Source organism: Ovis canadensis, chromosome 5 (assembly GCF_042477335.2).
Source record: "Ovis canadensis isolate MfBH-ARS-UI-01 breed Bighorn chromosome 5, ARS-UI_OviCan_v2, whole genome shotgun sequence".
NCBI classification, from domain to species: domain Eukaryota; kingdom Metazoa; phylum Chordata; class Mammalia; order Artiodactyla; family Bovidae; genus Ovis; species Ovis canadensis.
Window position 1 is genome coordinate 47199151 of NC_091249.1, and position 20961 is coordinate 47220111.

Consider the following 20961-nt stretch of genomic DNA (forward strand, 5'->3'; position numbering starts at 1 on the left):
GAAATGAACTTGCTGATGAAAACTGACACTGATCCTTCTGAGTCATGCCTTCCAGGCACAGGATGGGTAAGGAGATGGGTTCCCTCAGAAGATGATGCTGAAACAGGGGAGCAAACAGGTTCCCCTGCTTCAAGATACTCCTCACTGCCTTCCTTCCATGTAAAATTCAGGGCTGCTCGTCCCCTAACCCACACACATCTGACTGCCATCCTGAAGGTACAAATTTATGATCCCAAAGTGTCCAGACTCATCTAAATTTATTCCTAGGTGTTGTTGCTCTCTGGTTGGTCCTGTTTATGGCTAGAGATGAGCAAGAAGCATCCGCCAGCTGCCTGGGTACTCCATTTTCCACACTGCCCCTGCTGAGGGAATCCGGTAGAACACAGAATGCCCTAGGTCAGGAGCTTCCACATAACACATTCTTGGTTTTCCCAGAGCTGGTCAAGAAAGGCTGCTAAACTAAATCTGTAAGCTATTTAGCAGTCTCTGAAGCTAGAGGGACCAATTCTGCAATCACTGTGCCATTGCTATAACTTACAGTGGTCACCTACTGGCCCGGGGAAGGGAGGAGGGTAATTTCAGTTCAAATTTTGGTGTCAGGATTTAATACCAAATAGGAAGAGACTGTTTTCCTCTGTTGCTTGACTCAGACAAGCACGTGAGGGTCCCAGAGAAAGCTACCACCTCCTTTATCCTATAGTAAATTTTAGTTGTAGGATCTTTGCTGGTAACCTATTATTTTAACATAAATATTCTGGGAGGAAGGCAAATTCAAGGCAAAGGAGTACACTAAATCACATAGCGACAATGCAAATATTTAATGCTGGTGACCAAGTCTGTTATTTCCTAGGAGATAGAGTTAGCCAGCAGGTTTCTATTTCTTTTTCACAAAATAAGCAAATGCTTACTTTATCATTCATACATACAAAATTATATACAAACAACACACAAACTGCTTGGAATGCAAATATTCTTTGGTTTACTCATCAAAACAGCAAATAACAAAACAGCAAAATCTTATCAGTTAAATAAAAAAGTAACACTTTCTTTACCTAGCAAACCTTACTAAACATTGAAATGCATTCATTCTCATGTTCTTGTAGCAAGATTCGTTCTTCCCTTCTGCCTCTCCTCCTCCTAAATTAAATTATTCTGATGGGCTCATCACTAAAGTATAGATTGTTTTATCATTCTTAGAAGCACTTACTTTTTATAGTCCCAATATCAGGAATGATCTACATTTTCTCTTGTTTCTTACATTTAAAATAGATATGAAAAATGGAGATTCCATCAGCACATTTTCAAGATGACATACAAGTTAAGTCCTCAGCAAGCATTTCAAGGCAAATGGCATGTCATTTTGGGGAATTTTCATGTTTGAGGAAGTATTACTGTTGCTACTAAGAAACAGGACTGGATTCTGGAAGCACAGTCTTACGTTAGACTAAATTATTCATAATGTCAAATATAACTGATTTCTAGAATATTGATTTCAGAGAATCAGTTTTCTATTTTTCTGAGGGTTCAATTTGACTGTCTTAATACTTGAATGTCTTAGTTCTTAATTAAGATGGAATTTTTGAATGTCAATTAGAAACTCTTTAACAAAAGAATCTTTAACAAAAGGTAAACTTGAAAATGGAATTGTTTCAAAAGGAGAAATGACAGTAACAGAGGGTTCTTGGCTTTTTAAAAGAGGTACACATACACAGTAAGGAATAAAGGTGAACCAAAATACACAACTCTGTACACGTTAGAAATATCCAATGTGCCACCAACACAACAACTGCCCTAAAAAAAAGATGTCTTGAGGTTTGGAGCCACATGTATCTTTCTTTATATAACTCTGTATTTGCATCATGCAATCATACATCTTTCCCAGGATCTGTTAACTGTTGGGAAGCTTTTAACCAGAATATTTGGCAATACATTTTTCTTCAAATAAAACAAGCCTCATAAAACATTACCATTAATGTCTGACAACTGAATTGGGCAAAGTCTTTCTGAAATATGTGTAATCTTTTAAAACATTCTTCTTGTTTTTTTCCTTCATAAATCAGCAGTGCTCCATCTTCAAATAAATCATGAGCAGTCACAACCTCAACTCACATGCTCATATGTTCTCTTCATCCAACATTTTGTTGATACCATCACACAATTTCTGTAAGTGGGGTTTAAAATTTCCAAAGGGATTATACAAGGCCGCCAAGAAATCACAATCTGAGAAGTGATCAAAGACGTTGTTAACCCGTCCGTGTGACTTGGCGGTGAGGTGACGCTGGATGACCTGGTGCAGCATCTCTCTGCACTCATTCAACAGCTTGGACAGCACGTTCCGGTCAAAGGTGAAGTCCACCTGGTGGAAGCTGACCACCGTCATTGCAAGCTGGTGAACTTTCTTCTTAAATTTCTCCATCAGTGCCAGCTCGTCTTGGTTAAACTGGTTGTTCCTGTAAAGGATGGCCAGCTTGATGACGGTTTTGATGAGGTTTTTGATGATTTTCTCTGCCTCCTTCTTGTTCTGGGTGTACTCCTTGGTCACCCTGTAGAGCTCATCTAGCACTTCACTGCTTGTGTCGTCGATGAGGGTGGTTGCAATGGACTTGGATGCCATTTTGCCCAAGATCTTCTTCTGTGCCTGAACGGCCAGGTTTTTGGAATTAAAGACATCTGTAGCCACTGAAAACAAAAAGGGGAGGGGAGATAAAAATTCAGTGAAGATCAGTGAGAGGAGCAAATTAAAAATCTCATCTGGAGGAGTATTTTCCTTCTGATGTTCCCACTCTGTGGTTTGCCTCCCACCTACTAAACGTTAGCTCTGGGTTCAGAAAGGAATTAAAATAATTTTCCTACATTTGGGGGGCAGAATTAGGTTCTCACTGGTGAAATTAATGGATGGCTATGCATAATCTTGAAGATTTTCTGGCAATTCAAGTATTTTACTTATACCCCCTGCTTTATAGCCAATACTTCGTTTAGAAGTTAAAGGGCTCCAGGAGAGGGGGGTAGGAGAAGAATAAGGAACTTTGGATTATCACACACAGTACTATATATGAAGTACATGATTAAGGACTTACACACCAAGTACCCTCTCACGGGGATCCCTACTCAATATTCTGTAACAATCCATACAGGAAAAAAATGAAAAAGAATTAATATATGTATATGTATAACTGAATCACTTTGCTGTACACCAGAAACTAATATAATGCTGTCAATCAACTATACTCCAATAATATTTTTAAAAAGCTACAATTTTTAAAAAGGAAGTTAAAGGGCTCTGATTATAAAGATAGTATGTCTCACGAGGAGTAAGTTTTTATGCAGTTTTTCCCTAGTTTAAATTTTATAAGAATCACATAAGGAATATAAAGTCAACTCCACAATTGTTCTCCGAGCAACAGTAATTGGGAACAATTTAAAGAAATCCTTTTAAATGTAAAAGGAAAAAAGTGACACAGCCAAGATACTGAATAAATTGATAAATTCAATTTGGAGGCTAATCAAAAGGAAAACCTTGCTCTGTAGTCCAAAATTTGCAAAAAGTCAAATTTCCTGAGCCACTGGTCAGCACCTACCAGTTTGATCATCCTAACCACACTCAGTGTCAACTCTCCAGAGCAGAGCGTTGGAAAGAAAGATTCTCTGGACAACTCATTGTCACTTGCTATATCTAATGAATGGCCACTGTGCCCTTTACATTTTTATATGATTTGAGGAAATAACCCTTCGGTATGAGCAATGAAATGTGCCACATGAAGAACACACTTTGAGAAAGCAGATCCTTAGAGTTCACTTCTGGAATTACCCTAACTTAACTGGTCAGAGATTAAACATACAATTAGAGCTGTATGTATTAAGTATTAATAAGACACTGTGATGCTCTCTACAGCCAGTCAGTGAATATGCTCAATAAATGTTTAGTCCCCAAACCAAGTTTAGTTTTTCTCCTCTCCAGAATTCTCCCCCACTTTGTGCATGCTGCTTCACTACAACCACGCTCCCTCCCTCTTCTCCGAGGTGCCCGAGTGTTGGAAAGCGGTCACTCTGTAATGAAAGATGAAAAGCTTAAAAATACAGATATGCAGGAATGAGTCAGGGCATCAGTGATATTATTAGAAATAATTAGGAAATTATTTCTAGCTTGAACATGTTAGCAACATTAGAAAACAAAAAAGGTAGCTGCTTTCCAAGTCCAGGCTGGGAAGGTCTATAAGCAGTAACTCCCTCGATGTGGAACTGCCATGTCAGATTTGAAATCAGGGCCAAAAGTAGCTCATGGTATACAGTGCAGGTAGCTGTGAGTTACCTAATTACCAGGATGTCATTCAGAACTTTACACGGCCATACACCCTGAAAAAATATCTTGATGGAACTAGAGATGGTCCTCTCACAAATGTCAATGTTTAAACTCGTGAAACATGAACTGAAACTGCAGAACTGAAATAGATTTTGAGAAAGAAATGGAAAGTGAAAAGGCACGAGGAATAGCCAGCTTGTTGAAAGTTTTCAGGCTTTTTAACACTTTGATCATTTAAGTAGTAGTTCATTATTCATTCTTACTTTTCAATGGTTTGCAAGAGTGCATGGCCTCACACTAAAGAATTTGTGTCAAAATGAATGTAGCTCATTCATGTAGTTAGTATTATCAAATTAATAAGACCAAGGACCATCTTCCATGACTGAACTTAAGACACAGACCTCTACAAATAATAAACCTGATTTACATAGGAAGGGATACCCCCAAATTTTCAGACACACTAGGATTTCAGGAATTTATTTTATATAAAGTTGAAAGGTTATTCTGTTTCTCTTTGCAACCCCATGACTGTACCCTGCCAGGCTCCCCTGTCCATGGGATTCTCCAGGCAAGAATACTGGAATAGGTTGCCATTCCCTTCCCCAGGGGATCTTCCTGACCCAGGAATCAAATCTGGATCTCCTGCGTTACAGGCAGATTCTTTACTGTCTGAGTTACCAGGGAAGCCCATACACTATATAAGAAGGGATACTCCCAAACTTTCAGATACACAGTAACTAATTAGGATTTCAGCAATTTATTTTATATAAATTTGAAAAGCTATTCTGTTTTTAATTGATTAGAATGTGGCACAGTCTAGAAACATCCCATCAGGAATTTACTGCAATGCCTATGAAATGGCAATACAATACATTCTGAAATAACCCAAACCAGAGAGAGAGAGAGAGTTCGAAAGACTCTCTTGTGCTCCTCCCAAGGCTGGACTTGCAAGTTTGTACCTCTAGTAGGCTACTTTTTAAAATTAAACCTAAATGTCCCATTTAATTGCAAATAAAGACAATAATAACTCTCTGGTGTAGCACATTTAACTTCTTGCAAGAGAAAGGCTGCTGCCCATGAAGCAAGATTGTTCCTCATTTACTGAGAACCAAATCTGAACCAGGACAGAGAAGTTGATCTCTGAGGCTTTCACATTCGTTTCAGAGGAACTTCAAACCCTGCTCCAGAAATACAGCAGCAGCTTCACACTTGCATTTTACCCTCTGGATTATATCCAGTACAGTCATCTTTGAAAATGAGGATGAAGCTGTTGCTCCCTGCTCCGTGGGGAAGACACACATGCAGTACATTTCTTTCCATTAGTGAAGGCCTTTTCAGGGCCAGCTGGGAGTTGCGGCTGAGAGTTGCTGGCCAGGATTGTGTGGTCTGTGATCATGAAATATGATTGCTTTTTTCCCTTGCAAATTAACTGCCTTTAGCCACTCCTGCTCAGGCTTGTTTCTCAGTGCTACATCCTCCACTAGATCGATGCAATGTCTGGTGTATCTCACAGCTGGTCCTGGACCACATTTTTCTGCTTCACAATCCTCGTCCCTGAGTGATCTCATCCACTTCCAGGGCTTCAGATATCACCCACAGGCCAATGACTCCACCGTTGCAACTCAGCCCTGACCTCCTTTCCAGACTCATTTTGCAAACACACTCAAGGATTTTCTTTTCCTTGGCTATTGTGCAGGCATCTCAAATGTACCATGTCCAAAACTGAATCCTTGATTCCTTCCTGTCCCCAGATTGCTACTCCCCCACTCTTTACTATCTTAATTAATAGCATCCCTTCCATCCATGTGCTCAAGTCAGAGACCTGGGAGTTGTTCACCATACCATCCCCTCCCTTACCTAGTCCAGTACCAAGTTCTTTCCATTCTACCTTCCTCCAATTCTCTAAATTCTATTCACTTCCCTCTGTCTCCATGGACCACAGCCCCAATCCAAGCCCCTTCCCAATCTCTTCCCACACAGCGGCCAGGGTTTTTATGTAAATCTGAAAACGATGCTTCACTTAAATTCTCTGCTAACCATCATACTTCCTTGCTCCTGAAATCTTCATCATTTGCTTACATTTTCATTGTCTGTCTTATTTTATTGGAATCTACGCACTTTGAGAGCAGAAGTTGTATATCGTATTCACTGCGTTGCCCCTCTAGGCCAACGAGAGTGCCTGGGACCTGACGCGTCTGACAGAAGCAGAAGTTAACTGCCCCTCTCTCTTCACTATCTTTAAATACCTCTCCATGAAAACATGCTGACCTGAAAAATGAGAGCCCTAAATACATATGTGGGTGCTTGTTGTTAAGCTAGAGAAACAGATATCTTCTTCACCTGGTTAAATATGTGGTTTTCTTCTTTTGAAGTGCACCTCAGACTGTGGTTTCTCTTATTGTCATCAACTAGTTCTTTAGAAGAGCAAGATTTAGCAACTTAAGTATCCATTAACAGATGAACGGATAAAGATGAGGTACATGTACGCAATGGAATATTACTCAACCATAAAAAGAGAGGAGTATTACCATTTGCATCAACATGGATGGACCTAGAGATTATCATACTAAGTGATATGATATCATTCATATGTGTGGAGTCTAAAAAAATTATATAAATGAACTTATTTACAAAACAGAAATAGACTCACAGTCATAGAAAATAAACCTATGGCTACCAGAGAGGATGCAGGAGAGAATGAACTAGGATATGAGATAAACATACGTGTGTGAGTGTGCTCTGTCACCCAGTCATGGCTGACTGTTTGTGACCCCGTGGACTGCAGCCTTCCAGGCTAGTCTGTCCATGGAATTTTTCATTGCAAGAATACTTCACTATGGTACAGTGGGTTGCTATTTTCTCCTCCGGGGGGTCTTCCAAACCCAGGGATCGAACTCACGTTTCTTGCATCTCCTGCATCGGCAGGTGGCTTCTTTACCACTGTGCCAGCTGGGAAGCCCCTAATATATATGTGCTACTACTGAACAGCACAGAGAACTATATTCACTGTCTCATAACAATCTATAATGGAAAATAATCTGAACATATGTAATTCAATATATATCACTCTACTGTACATGTGAAGCTAATATAACTTTGCAGATTAATTATAATTGTTTAAAAATGTAAACATTAAAAAATAAAGAGGAAAGACATATGTACAATGAGAAAACCTCGAAGGACAATAATACAAGTATTTAGTGTAAAAGCAGGGTACAGTGTTTCTGTCTTGAGCTACAGTGGAAGATTAAACATACACCCACCTTTCCCTCTGTCTGGATCTGTGATGAAACATAGAACCAAAGGTGTGCCTGGGAAGCAACTGAGATATATGAATAAATGTTCTCAAAGAAGAAAGTGCTAGAAGCACTGATTTACTTGAGTTTGAGAATACACATATATGTTGTTGACTAATGAGAAATGATGCTTTATATATATATAAAGGATTACCATAACGTCAAAACTATTTAAGATAGTTGACAGAAATAGGTGTGACTGCAATTTGACATCTGCTTATCTCGCTGCCTCTCCTCTATGTCTTTACATCTCCTTTCTTAGCTTAATCAAATAGTCTATTTCAGCAATGTTTGTTGTAAGGCAAACTGATTTTTAGGGAATACTGGTTTTAGTATCAACAATTATAAATTTGGAGATAAATACTGGTGTCAAAACTATAATGACCCCTTTATACAAGAAAAAAAAAGTGCTCAGAAGGGGGAAAAAAACCCAAACCTTTTCATGACACTAATGAATGAAAACCTATAGTTTTCTGAAATTAACAACAGTTACCCATAACATTCAAAAAACTAAGATCATGGCATCCAGTTCCATCAGTTCAGTTCAGTTCAGTTCAGTTGCTCAGTCACGTCTGACTCTTTGCGACCCCATGAATCGCAGCACGCCAGGCCTCCCTGTCCATCACCAACTCCCGGAGTTCACTCAGACTCGTGTCCATCGAGTCAGTGATGCCATCCAGCCATCTCATCCTCTGTCGTCCCCTTCTCCTCCTGCCCCCAATCTCTCCCAGCATCAAAGTCTTTCCCAATGAGTCAACTCCAGTTCCATCACTTCATGGCAAATAGATAGGGAAACAATGGAGACAGTGACAGACTTTATTTTCTTGGGCTCCAAAATCACTGCAGATGGTGACTGCAGCCATGAAGTTAAAAGATGCTTGCTCCTTGGAAGAAAAGCTATGACAAACCTAGACAGCATATTAAAAAGCAGAGACATTACTTTGCCGACAAAGGTCCATCTAGTCAAAGCTATGGGTTTTCCAGTGGTCATGTATGGATGTGAGAGTTGGACCATAAAGAAGGCTGAGTGCTAAGAACTGATGCTTTTGAACTGTGGTGTTGGAGAAGACTCTTGAGAGTCCCTTGGACTGCAAGGAGATCCAACCAGTCCATTCTAAAGGGAATCAGTCCTGAATATTCATTGGAGAGACTGATGCTGAAGCTAAAGCTCCAATTCTTTGACCACCTGATGCGAAGAGCCAATTCATTAGAAAAAACCCTGATGCTGGGAAAGATTGAAGACAAGAGGAGAAGGATATGACAGAGGACAACACGGTTGGAGGGCATCACCAATTAAATGGACATGAGTTTGAGCAAGCTCTGGGAGATGGTGAAGGACAGGGAAGCCTGGCATGCTGCAATCCACGAGGTCACCTAAAGTCGGACATGAGTGAGTGACTGGACAACAACCACAAAACCCGTAACATTGGCTTCCCAGGCGGCTCTGTGGTAAAGAGTCCACCCGCAGTGCATGAGACACAAGGGATGCAGGTTCGATCCCTGGGTTGGGAAGATCCCCTGGAGGCGACAGCAACCCACTCCAGTGTTCTTGCCTGGAGAATCCCATGGACGGAGGAACCTGGTGGGCTGTAGTCCACAAGGTCACAAAGATTCAGACATGACTGAAGTGACTGCACACACACACACATAACGTTATCCCAATTAAGAAATTGCTAATATAGTGAAGTACTCAAGTCACTTTCTTCATAACCTCACCTGCAAACACATAATTTCTTTACCCATGAAATTTGTTATACTTGGAACTTTGAAATGGTGACTACAGATGCATGTATATGTCATTACTAATTCTTGCCTAGTTAAAATTTGATCCAGTGGGCCCAGTATTAGGAAGGATGGAAAAGAAAACAATTTGGACAGCATGTCTGGCTGCTGTGGTCTGTTAACAGAAGTTCTTTAAACTAACGTGTAAAACCTTAGCTCTCTTGCATTTGAATTACTCCAAATCTAAATAGGGCTTAGTAAAAAGACTGCTTTGGGGATATACAAGTGGCCATAACCAACAGTAAACACTTCACAAGAGGGCAAATGGCTAAGAGTTGACCCCCTATATCAGGATTTGATAGCGCTCTAGGAGGAAAGAAAGGAATTGTGGAGTCCCTGGTGATGTATCTGTGACACCAGCCTCCACACAAACATTCCAGGGTGGAAAATTCAACAGGATGGAGAAGAAACAACAACAAAACAAAGAAAAAGAGAGTGAGGGGTGGGGAGAGGGCCACAGCCAGCAGAAGCAGCAGAGATTCAGACTGCGAGAGGGGCTGAGCCTGGAAGGGCCAGAAGCAATGACCGCGGCAGCAAGCAGAGGCAGTCTTATCCAGACAGAAAAGACGAGTGCCAGGAACCTTAATCCCTTATCACCTTCAGGCCACACAGACGGGAACCCTAACACAGAAGAATGTACTCTTGGGAAAATCAGTACTTCTAAGGTTCTTAACCTGATGTTGAATGCAAATTTGGGGGAGCATGCATTTTGCTGACCCCAAGTGCTTGAAAACCAGTGGTGTGCCTCATCACAGGGACAAGCTAAGTCATTCACTCTGTGTCTCCTCCTTTTAGAAAAGCACGTGCTCATTTTAAAAGGCAACATATTAAAGAAGACAAATGTCAGGGAAGACAGTGACTTTAAAGGAGGGCAAAAGAAAAAATAAATCACTGGATGGCTTTTAATGGAGTCCTGGAAATTGTAAAGCACCCCCTTGCAGATTCCTTTCCTTGTTCTGCACGTAGTTGATTCACAGCTCTTAAGCAAGTCTGGTAGTATTGCAGTTGGCTCTTGGCCACAGAGATACAGATAAATTCTGTCTACTGGAGGTGCAATTGCTTCCTCATTTTCTTGTCTGCCTGTGTGGCACATAGCATTCTCCTTTGAAACGATCATCAGAGCTTACTGATTCCTCATTAATGAACGAGTTAAGGAATATCTTTGTCATGTCTATTTTGTTTTTGTATGAGTCATGAGTTGATCTTCTTAAAAATATACCCTTTAACACATAATAGAATTTTTCCCTCAAAACCATGTGAAGTAAAAACAAAACAAAACTGCAGTACATATCATTCTTTAGAGAGAACTCATACACATTTTCTATGGCAACTGATTTTTCCAGGGTCCTGGAAGAGTGTATTAATAAAAGTCCAATATTCTGTAGCTAACGGTTCCATGAAGCCATAGTGCTTAGGGATACGATGGGCTTCCCAGGTGGCTCAGTGGTAAAGAACCTGCTTGCTACTACAGGCAGACAGAGGAGACGCGGCTTCAATCCCTGGATAGTGAATTGCCCGGAGGAAGAAATGGCAACCTACTCCAATATTCTTGCCTGGAAAATCGTGTGGACAGAGGAACCTGGCAGGCTACAGTCCATGGGACTGCAAAGTATTGGACACAACTGAGTGATGGAGCACGCAGGCACAGGGCTATTACTGAGACTCAATTTCTCTATCTACAAGATGGGATTAATGATCCCCACCACCTGGAGTTGCTGCAAAGATAAACGGACATGGACCACAAAGGAGGATCTCACAGAATACCTGGCACAGAAGTTTCCTCCACAGGTGTGCTCAAAGAAGCCAACAAATTAAACTTCAAATACCTTCTGACACTCCCTAGTACTGAATGACATTGGGTGAAAATCAATCAACTCCTCCTGGACTCAATATGGAAATACAAAATGCTTAGAAATGCAAAATGCCTGATGACTGTATGAAGACACAGACTTCACATACTTAAGTGAATAATGAATTATAGAATCTTTTCCATGATGACATTTAAAAAACCTAACATATATTAAATTTTTCTTTATCAGGGAATTTCTTTCTCTCTCTCTTTTTTTTCAGGTAGATTTCAGTACCACCAGGACTCTGATAGGTAACACAAATATATTTTATCTAGGGAAAACTGGCCCATGAAGAACAGAATCAAACCCTGAGGAGAGGAAAACAGACAAACAGTATCAAACATCCTCACAAAGCTGTGTGATAGTGGGTAAAATCTAAAAGGAAATGGGCCAAATATAAAGCCAAAGTGAAAACCCACAGCAGACAACAAGATTACTCCATGAAGTCACAGCTTCACCCCCAGACTTTCCAAAGCTTTCCAGAGAACCAGAGACGCAAAGGCAGAGCTTCCTGCCAGGTGAGAACAGCATGGACGGAAACAAAAGATCAAGGTCAAGAGTCCTGGGTTTTAGACTTGGCTGCAATTTAGTTTTCTCATCTACTAAGCAGGGCATCATTTCAAGGTGGTCTGGCTTAAGTTAGATTTGTGCGTGTGTGCTAAGTCATTCGGTCGTGTCTGACTCTTTGTGACCTAATGGACTGTAGCCTGCCAGGCTCCGCTGTCTGTAGGATTCTCCAGACAAGAATACTGGAGTGGGTTGTCATTTCCTTTTCCAGGAGATTTTCCCAACCCAGCAACTGAACCTGGGTCTCTTATATCTCCTGCATTGGCTGGTGGGTTCTTTATCATTAAAAGTCAGAAAACTCCAGCAGTGTGCTTCTGGGTTCATGACTACAGATCACAAACACACACTGAGTTTTGCTTCCTTATTTAATACACTTGAGGTAGAGAAGCAGGAATTCAAATCCAATATTTGCACACACTGTGTTCTTTCTACTCGTTTCTCCTTATATCTTCTATTTTCCAAATTTGTGGACAAGAGAAATTATGTCCTGAAGAAAACACTGGGAAGCTTTTCCCCTGTGTGGTCTTGAACTGTTTTTGTTGTTTTAATTCTGGAATCTTTTCATTTTGATTTTGGGTTCAACTGTATGTTTCTGATGCCTGTGGCTTAATTTTGTGATGATTTCGAAATTGAAAATGTCATTTCCTAAGTTTCAATACCATTAACTCCATATTAGACTCCATCTCTGCTTTTTTGTTATTGTTTTGTTTTTTCCAGTTAATTTGCTCCATAAATCATGAGATGACTTGATCGCTTTCTAGAAAGCATAAACTCTGACAAGATATGCCTAACACGTCTAGATCCACTAATACCAGGGTTGGAAGAAAGTTTGATGATATCTTTATGAAGGGGTATGGTTGGATTCCATGGAATGTCAGTTTTGTAAATATTAGAACAGAGATTACAGGAATAGAAGTGGATTTTGTGGCTACTCAGAGTGAGAGGTTAACAGTCACAAGAACCCACTGGCTAGTCACTGTATTTTGAACTTAATATCACATTATCCCCAGAACTGCCTAGAATCTGCACTATCTTACTGAAGCTTCACAACAATCTCAGGGGGAGGTTATTATCCCCATTTACAGATATAGTAAATGAGGCCCAGAGAAATTAAGTTGCTTTCTCAAGGTCGTACAGTCAGTAAGTGGAAGAGATGAACTTGATCCCAGATATGTCTAACTCCAACCTATTCTCTTAAGAGTGCTGCTACACCATACAAGCATAAAAACAAAACAACAACAAAAAAACTCTCTCTTGAAGTATGGGAATGGGAAGACCTAATAACATTTGATAAAGTGAAATGAAATAAAAGAAAAATAAAAAAAGATACCAGGTCTTCTCCAGGGGTAAGAAATGGACTCAATAAAATAGATCAATCCAGCTGGGTTTGAAATAACCTGTATTTCTAGGGAAAATCCAGAGTAGTTTCAAAACATTTTAAAATGAAATTAAAAGAAATACTATGCTTACATTACTCAAAAGACATAATATAAATATTTAAAGTGAGAAGTCTCACTTTCAGCTTTGCTACCCACTGAACAGTCCTGACCCTGACCACTGCTTTCCAGAGACAGCTATCCTTTTGTTATCCTTTCAGAGTTGCTGTCTTCACTGCACAGATGAGCACATATATGGATAGACAGATACTGAGCAGGGTGAAGAGGTTTTTGTTGTTGTTTGGTCACTAAGGCGTGTCTGATTCTTGGCGACCCCATGGATTGCAGCATGCCAGGCTTCTGTTCCTTCACTATCTCCCGGAGTTTGCTCAAATTCATATCCACTGAGTTGGTGATGCTATCTAACCATCTCATCCTTTGTCTCCCCTTTATTCTCTTGCCTTCAATCTTTCCCAGCATCAGGGTCTTTTCTAATGAGTCAGTTTTTCACGTCAGGTAGCCAAAGTGTTGGAGCTTCAGCTTCAGCATCAGTTCTTCCAATAAGTATTCAGGGTTGATTTCCTTTAGAATCGACTGGTTTGATCTCCTTGTTGCCCAGGGGACTCCTAAGAGTTTTCTCCAGAATCACAATTCAAAAGCATCAATTCTTCAGTGCTCAGCTTTCTTTACACTCCAACTCTCACATCCGTATATGATTACCAGGAAAACCATAGCTTTGACTATACAGACTTCTATCATCGGCAAAGTGATATCTTTGCTTTTTAATATGCTGTCTAGGTTTGTTATAGCTTTCCTTCCAAAGAGCAAGTGTCTTTTAATTTGCAGTCACTGTCCACAGTGATTTTTGAATCCAAAAAAATAAAATTTGTCACTGCTTCCACTTTTTCCCCTTCTATTTGCCATGAAGTGATGGGACCAAATCCCATGATCTTAGTTTTTTGAATGTTGAGTTTTAAGCCAGCTTTGTCACTCTCCTCTTTCACCCTCATCAAGAGGCATTAAGAAGTCTTACAGGTTTGTAATTCTTATTAATGCTATTTTTGAGTGATGAGAGACTAAACCGAGTAATTCCAATTTATGAAATTCTTTAATTCCTTGCACAACTAGGACATAAAATGGTGAGAGGCCAGAGGCACATGGCTGTTACCTTTATTCCCATTCACGTGATAGCAATAAGAGTCTTTCAGTGAGTGGTGGGAAGGTAGTAAGGTTGAAACAGGTCTTTACTTAACTGGGGCAGGGGGAGGTTATGATGAGAGAAGTTGTGCAGTTTATCATCCTAATGGGATCCCTCTGCAAAGGGTACTATTAGCAGGTACGCTCGGACAACAAATCTGTGCCTCTTCCAGCAGGTAAATGTAAGTGGTCACTAAAGACTACTTAAGTACTGAAGCACTAAAGGCACTCAAGGCTAAATAAGAAAGGGTCAAAAGTCAGGGTTACCCAAATATTTAGGACCTGAGAAATTTCTTGGGAGCCCCACATGAGCACTAGCCAGCTTTTATTCTGAATTATGTTAAAAACAAAAACCCAATTCTTCAAGAAGTTAAGAGTCTTAAGTGAGGGGTGCGGGCTAATTCCCTCTAGCTAGATAAGTTTGGGAAACAGTGTATATGAGGGACAAGGGTCCCATTTGAGTTGCAAAAAAAGGATTAATAATATTAAAGGTCTTGAGGATTAGTGGAGTAAAGGAACATTTTAACTTTACTTACTCAGGTTTTTCAAACTACACAGATGACCCATTAACAAATTTGTAGGCTAAGATCAGTGAAAATTATTGGCTAACAAATGGACTTGAGTTCTTCCTATTCCTCTGGAATGGATTCATAATTGTCTCCTGTAAATAGGGGAAGGCAGGACAGGCAGTCAGGCAAAAAGACAAGCAAGGTGGTGACCGTGAGCCTGGGCTTCAGAGGCTCACTATCTGGGTCAGAAGCCTAGTTTGGCTATTGAGTGAGTGCTGGGTCTCTGCGGCTAGTTACCTAACTTCTCTGTGCCTTAGTTTCCCCACATGAAAATGAGGATACCGGAGGTTTTTATGATGATTAAATGGGAATAATCCATACAAAGTGCTTGGGGGAGCACCAGGTGTTAAAAAATAACATCAATTGATGTGAACTATCATTACTATTGTCATTAATGTTGTTATCCCTATTCTTAAGGTAGGTAGGTATTGTTGACATTCAGCTGGTGTGGGATGAGAAGAGTCTTGTGATCATGACTTGTGAAACAGGAGTGAGGAGAGATGACAGGACATTAACCCAAAGACGTGAATCATTCAACAAAACTTCTGAGTGTTTATAATGTATCAGATACTGCAGTTTCAGAGATAAACAACCTATCCTTTCTGCCCAGACACTCAAGTCTAAGGTGGAGTGGAGGCAGGAAGCAGATGGTTACACAGCTCAGCAGAATCCTGAAAGCAATGGTAGCAAAGAGAAGAAATGATAATTTTGCTGGAATGGGAGGAAATTAGCTTTGAGGAAGGTTTCACAAGAAGAGACTGACCCAAGAGGCAGCCTTGGAAGAAAAAGAAGATTCTGACTTAACAGAAATAAATGTGACTGCATTCCAGAGCTGGCCTACAGAATTTCAACAAGAGAGTTAGGAATGAAAAAGTCTGCCCAGCAGTGTACCCGTATGTGAGAAACCCAAGGAGGCATGTGGGTCCTATGGGTTTTAGAGAAACTTTTTTATTTTTAATTGAAGGATAATTGCTTTACAATGTTGTGTTGGTTTCTGTTGAACAACAATGTGAATCAGCTATAAGTATATATATATCCCCTCTGCCTTGCACCTCCCTCTCACCCTGTGCCCCCCACCACCATCTCATCCCACTAGGTAATCAGTTTAGAGAAACCTTAAACTCAAACTATGTATAATTTGTTGTCAAGGCCAGGAAAATTTACTACAATGGTACTCAGTTTCTGAGAAAGCTTTGGTAGGGAAAGAACAGATACAGCAGGAAATTGGGAGCAATCTATTTGGCAAGGGCTATGAATATCAGAAGGTCTGAAGCTTTCTAGAAATGCATTGTTGGACTTACTGAATCAGAATCCTCAGGACTGCAGTCTAAGTGGCTGTACTTGGAGGAAGCACCCTGATGGATGGTTCTGATGGAGGGTAATGGTGGAAGATCCCTATTCTGAGGTGTACTTCTACAACATAATACTTCATAATTTTCAACAGACATACTTTGGCCATTAAGGCATGCTGTAAATAGCCTATGAACAGCTGTAAGTGAAAGTGAGAGTATAAGTCCCTCAGTCGTGTCCGACTCTTTGCAACCCCATGGATTGTAGCTTGCCAGGCTCCTCTGTCCATGGGATTCTCCAGGCAAGAATACTGCAGTGGATTGCCATGCCCTTCTCCAGAAGGATCTTCCTGACCCAGGGATCGAACTCTGGTCTCCCACATTACAGGCAGATTCTTTACCATCTGAGCCACTACGGAAGCATATGAACAGATGTTTTTTCACCCCAAACTAGATGTGAGTTTGCACACAGAATCCAGAGAAAATATTTTCACAATAGAGCTTACTCTATTCAGGCCTCAAAGAGAACGGAAAAGTTACCCTCTTTATATGATACTTTAATCAAAACTTGAACAGGACCTAACTCTATCACTAGGCTTCACATGAGTTTGAAATTAAATAAAAATATCCTACAAGTGTTTATACCAAACTGACTTTAGTAAGCTATTCTTTTTCTTTTTAAATTAAATGAAACCTTCCTTATTTATTATATGGGATTAGGATACTTTATGTTTTTCTTAAAGATTTTTCAATTAAGCTGGGTTTATTTACATACCTTCTTGAGGACATGAAGCCTTTCCATTGTTGATATAAGCCAAGCTTCTGCCAGATTACAGAGGAAAGTCCTCTAAACAAGCCCCATGATGTTCTATATTTTTCCACCCCCTAAGCTCTCCCATCCTGCCAGAGGCCCTGGCTCCTCATGAATATTTATATTCACTCCTGCGCTACGAAAACCAGTGACAGACTTAAAATGCCAACACACTAGAGTGCAGTTTAGCTACGGAGCCACCCCTAAAACTGGAAATGGTGATCAGCACACCCTTTCAGGTCTCCTCAGACTGCTCCTGGCTATACAACACAGACAACCAGACAGCCCAATTACAGCTGACATTTGCGTGGCACTCCATAGTCTGCAAAATACTTTCAGGATAACACTTCCATGTGTTCATGAACGGCTTTGTTCTGGTTTGGTCCTCTGACTATTGTGTAACCCTGAGGGAGCAGATGAGAGAATTGGGGCTCCATAGTCAAGGGACTTGTCCAAGGGCATTTAGCGAGGGGCAGAGCTAGCGTTCACGGCAGTCAATTATGGTGCATGGCTGCTCTGTAAGAAAAGCGAAATTAAGAGAAGGTATACTCTTCATGAGTTTTCTATCAAATGCTGTGAGGCAACTGAGCCAGCTATATAATCTCACTTCTTAGAGCTTATCTACTCCCCAAGATAAAGCAATTCCTCAAACTAAAAAAAAAAAAAAAGAAAAAAAATAGAGGCTAGGTCTTACACATCAGAAGAGAGAGGGGAAAAAAAAGGAAAGCAAAACGATGTGTCCACCATGTTTCACTCCTGAAAAAGTCCTGCTCGTCCTTTAAGGCTCAGCTTAAATGCCACCTCTTCCAAGTTTTTCCAAAGTACAGTGGCAAAGTAATCTAAATCCAAAGGAAAGAATAAAACGTTCCCTCTTCCAATCTATTTTCTGCCTTGTGGGAGAGTTAACTTTCTGTCTTAGCTTACTTGATCATGATCGTTGACAACTAAGGGACCATTCTGTCTATGCATCTCTCTCTTCTTCAGCGTGCTTAACACGTGCCTTCCAGCTTCCATGGAGTGAGACAAAGTCCACTGCTCCTGTCTGCCTCCCTGGAACCTATCACTATCTTTACCAGTAATTCATCAAGACGTATCAGGGAATCAACTCCACGTCACTTATCTCAGTTCAGTTCAGTTCACTCGCTCAGTCGTGTCTGACTCTTTGTGACCCCATGAACTGTAGCACGGCAGGCCTCCCTGTCCATCACCAACTCCCAGAGTCCACCCAAACCCATGTCCACTGAGTTGGTGATGCCCATCCAACCATCTCATCCTCTGTCATCCCCTTCTCCTCCTGCTTTCAATCTTTCCCAGCATCAGGGTCTTTTCAAATGAGTCAGCTCTTTGCATCAGCTGGCCAAAGTATTGGGGTTTCAGCTTCAACATCAGTCCTTTCAAACAACACCCAGGACTGATCTCCTTTAGGATGGACTGGTTGGATCTCCTTGCAGTCCAAGGGATTCTCAAGAGTCTTCTCCAACACCACAGTTCAAAGGCATCAATTCTTCAGCGCTCAGCTTTCTTCACAGTCCAACTCTCACATCCATACATGGCCACTGGAAAAACCATAGCCTTGACAGACAGACCTCTGTGGGCAAAGTAATGTCTCTGCTTTTTAATATGCTATCTAGGTTGGTCATAACTTTCCTTCTAAGGAGTAAGCGTCTTTTAATTTCATGGCTGAAATCACCATCTGCAGTGATTTTGGAGCCCAGAAAAATAGTCAGCCACTGTTTCCCCATCTATTTACCATGAAGTGATGAGATCAGATACCATGATCTTCGATTTCTGAATGTTGAGCTTTAAGCCAACTTTTCCACTCTCCTCTTTCACTTTCATCAAGAGCCTTTTTAGTTCTTTTTCACTTTCTGCCTTAAGGGTGGTGTCATCTGCATATCTGAGGTTATTGATATTTCTCCCAGCAATCTTGATTCCAGCTTGTGTTTCTTCCAGCCCAGTGTTTCTCATGACGTACTCTACATAGAAGTTAAATAAGTAGGGTGACAATATACAGCCTTGATGTACTCCTTTTCCTATTTGGAACCAGTCTGTTGTTCCATGTCCAGTTCTAACTGTTGCTTCCTGACCTGCATACAGGTGTCTCAAGAGGCAGGTCAGGTGGTCTGGTATTTCCGTCTCTTGAAGAATTTTCCACAGTTTATTGTGATCCACACAGTCAAAGGCTTTGGCATAGTCAATAATGCAGAAATAGATGTTTTTCTGGAACTCTCTTGCTTTTTCAATGATCCAGCAGATGTTGGCAATTTGATCTCTGGTTCCTCTGCCTTTTCTAAAACCAGCTTGAACATCTGGAAGTTTTGAGCATTACTTTACTCGTGTGTGAGATGAGTGCAATTGTGCAGTAGTTTGAGCATTCTTTGGCATTGCCTTTCTTTGGGATTGGGATGAAAACTGACCTTTTCCAGTCCTGTGGCCACTGCTGAGTTTTCCAAATTTGCTGGCATACTGAGTGCAGCACTTTCACAGCATCATCTTTTAGGATTTGAATAGCTCAAGTGGAATTCCATCACCTCCACTAGCTTTGTTCCTAGTGATGCTTCCTAAGGCCCACTTGATTTCACATTCCAGGATGTCTAGCTCTAGGTGAGTTATCACACCATTGTGATTATCTGGGTCATGAAGATCTTTTTGTACAGTTCTTCTGTGTATTCTTGCTACCCCTTCTTAATATTTTCTGCTTCTGTTAGGTCCATACCATTTCTGTCCTTTATCAGGCCCATCTTTACATGAAATGTTCCCTTGGTATCTCTAATTTTCTTGAAGAGATCTCTAGTCTTTCCCATTCTATTGCTTTCCTCTATTTCTTTGCATTGATTGCTGAGAAAGGCTTTCTTATCTATCCTTGCTATTTCTTGGAACTCTGCATTCAAATGGGTATATCTTTTTTTTTTCTCCTTTGCTTTTCACTTCCCTTCTTTTCACAGCTTTTGTAAGGCCTCCTCAGAGAGCCATTTTGCTTTTTTGCATTTCTCTTTCTTCAGGATGGTCTTGATTCCTGTCTCCTGTATAATGTCACACGCCTCCGTCCACAGTTCATCAGCCACTCTGTCCATCAGGTCTAGTCCCTTAAACCTATTTCTCACTTCTACTGTATAGTCATAAGGGATTTGATTTAGGTCATAGCTGAATGGTCTAGTGGTTTTCTTCACTTTCTTCAATTTCAGTCTGAATTTGGCAATAAGGAGTTTCTGATCTGAGCCACAGCCACCTCCTGGTCTTGTTTTTGCTGACTGTATAGAGCCCCTCCATCTCTGGCTACAAAGAATATAATCAATCTGATTTCAATGTTGACCATCTGGTGATGTCCATGTGTAGAGTCTTCTTTTGTGTCTAGAGCTTAACAAGTGGATTTTCTTATACTCCATGGACAAAAACATAGTCCCAACTGTGGGATGTTAAATACCTTTTGTTTTAAAGAAGAATAATCTATATAAGAGATATGCATTTTCATTTCTTTTCTCTCTCTCTTGTTTTTTGGTCTACTGCTTTTCTCTCGTCTTTTGCCAAAACATACAGAATAACCAGCCACTTTTATTTGGCGAAGTGACCATATTTAGCTAACTGAATCTGTACTGCAAATGTTCTGGCATCTTTCATGAAAATATCCCAAACCCATCTGTTTGAGTATTTTAGGAGCAGTAACCTTTTGCCCTCAGCTTGGGCATCTCTCAACTATGCCTCTTGGCACAGCCTCCCAACATTCTTGTCAAAACCTTTCCCCAATAACTGTTTGATAAGGTTAAGCTAGTCAAGCATTTTAGAGCCATGTCAAGTCCTAAGAGGCTAGATTCCATTAAAGGTAAGCAAATGGTAAGATGAGATTTGCTGGGTCTTAAAGTAAATTATCTCATTCCAAATATCAAGATATACTGAAGCTCTAAAATTACAGGGTATAACCTAGGA

At 40.6% G+C, this 20961-nt stretch overlaps 1 protein-coding gene across 8 annotated transcripts in view; it reads right to left on the reverse strand.

The window, feature by feature from the left end:
• Window positions 1–956: 956 nt before the first annotated feature.
• The window catches only part of TNFAIP8 (TNF alpha induced protein 8), a 144315-nt gene continuing 124310 nt past the window's right edge, over window positions 957–20961 (reverse strand). For all 8 annotated transcript variants that reach the window (XM_069591706.1, XM_069591708.1, XM_069591705.1 and 5 more), the window contains one exon: window positions 957–2679. In XM_069591706.1, the coding sequence (XP_069447807.1) occupies window positions 2114–2679 (566 nt within the window). In that variant the 3' untranslated portion in view covers window positions 957–2113. The remainder of the gene's footprint in view (window positions 2680–20961) is intronic.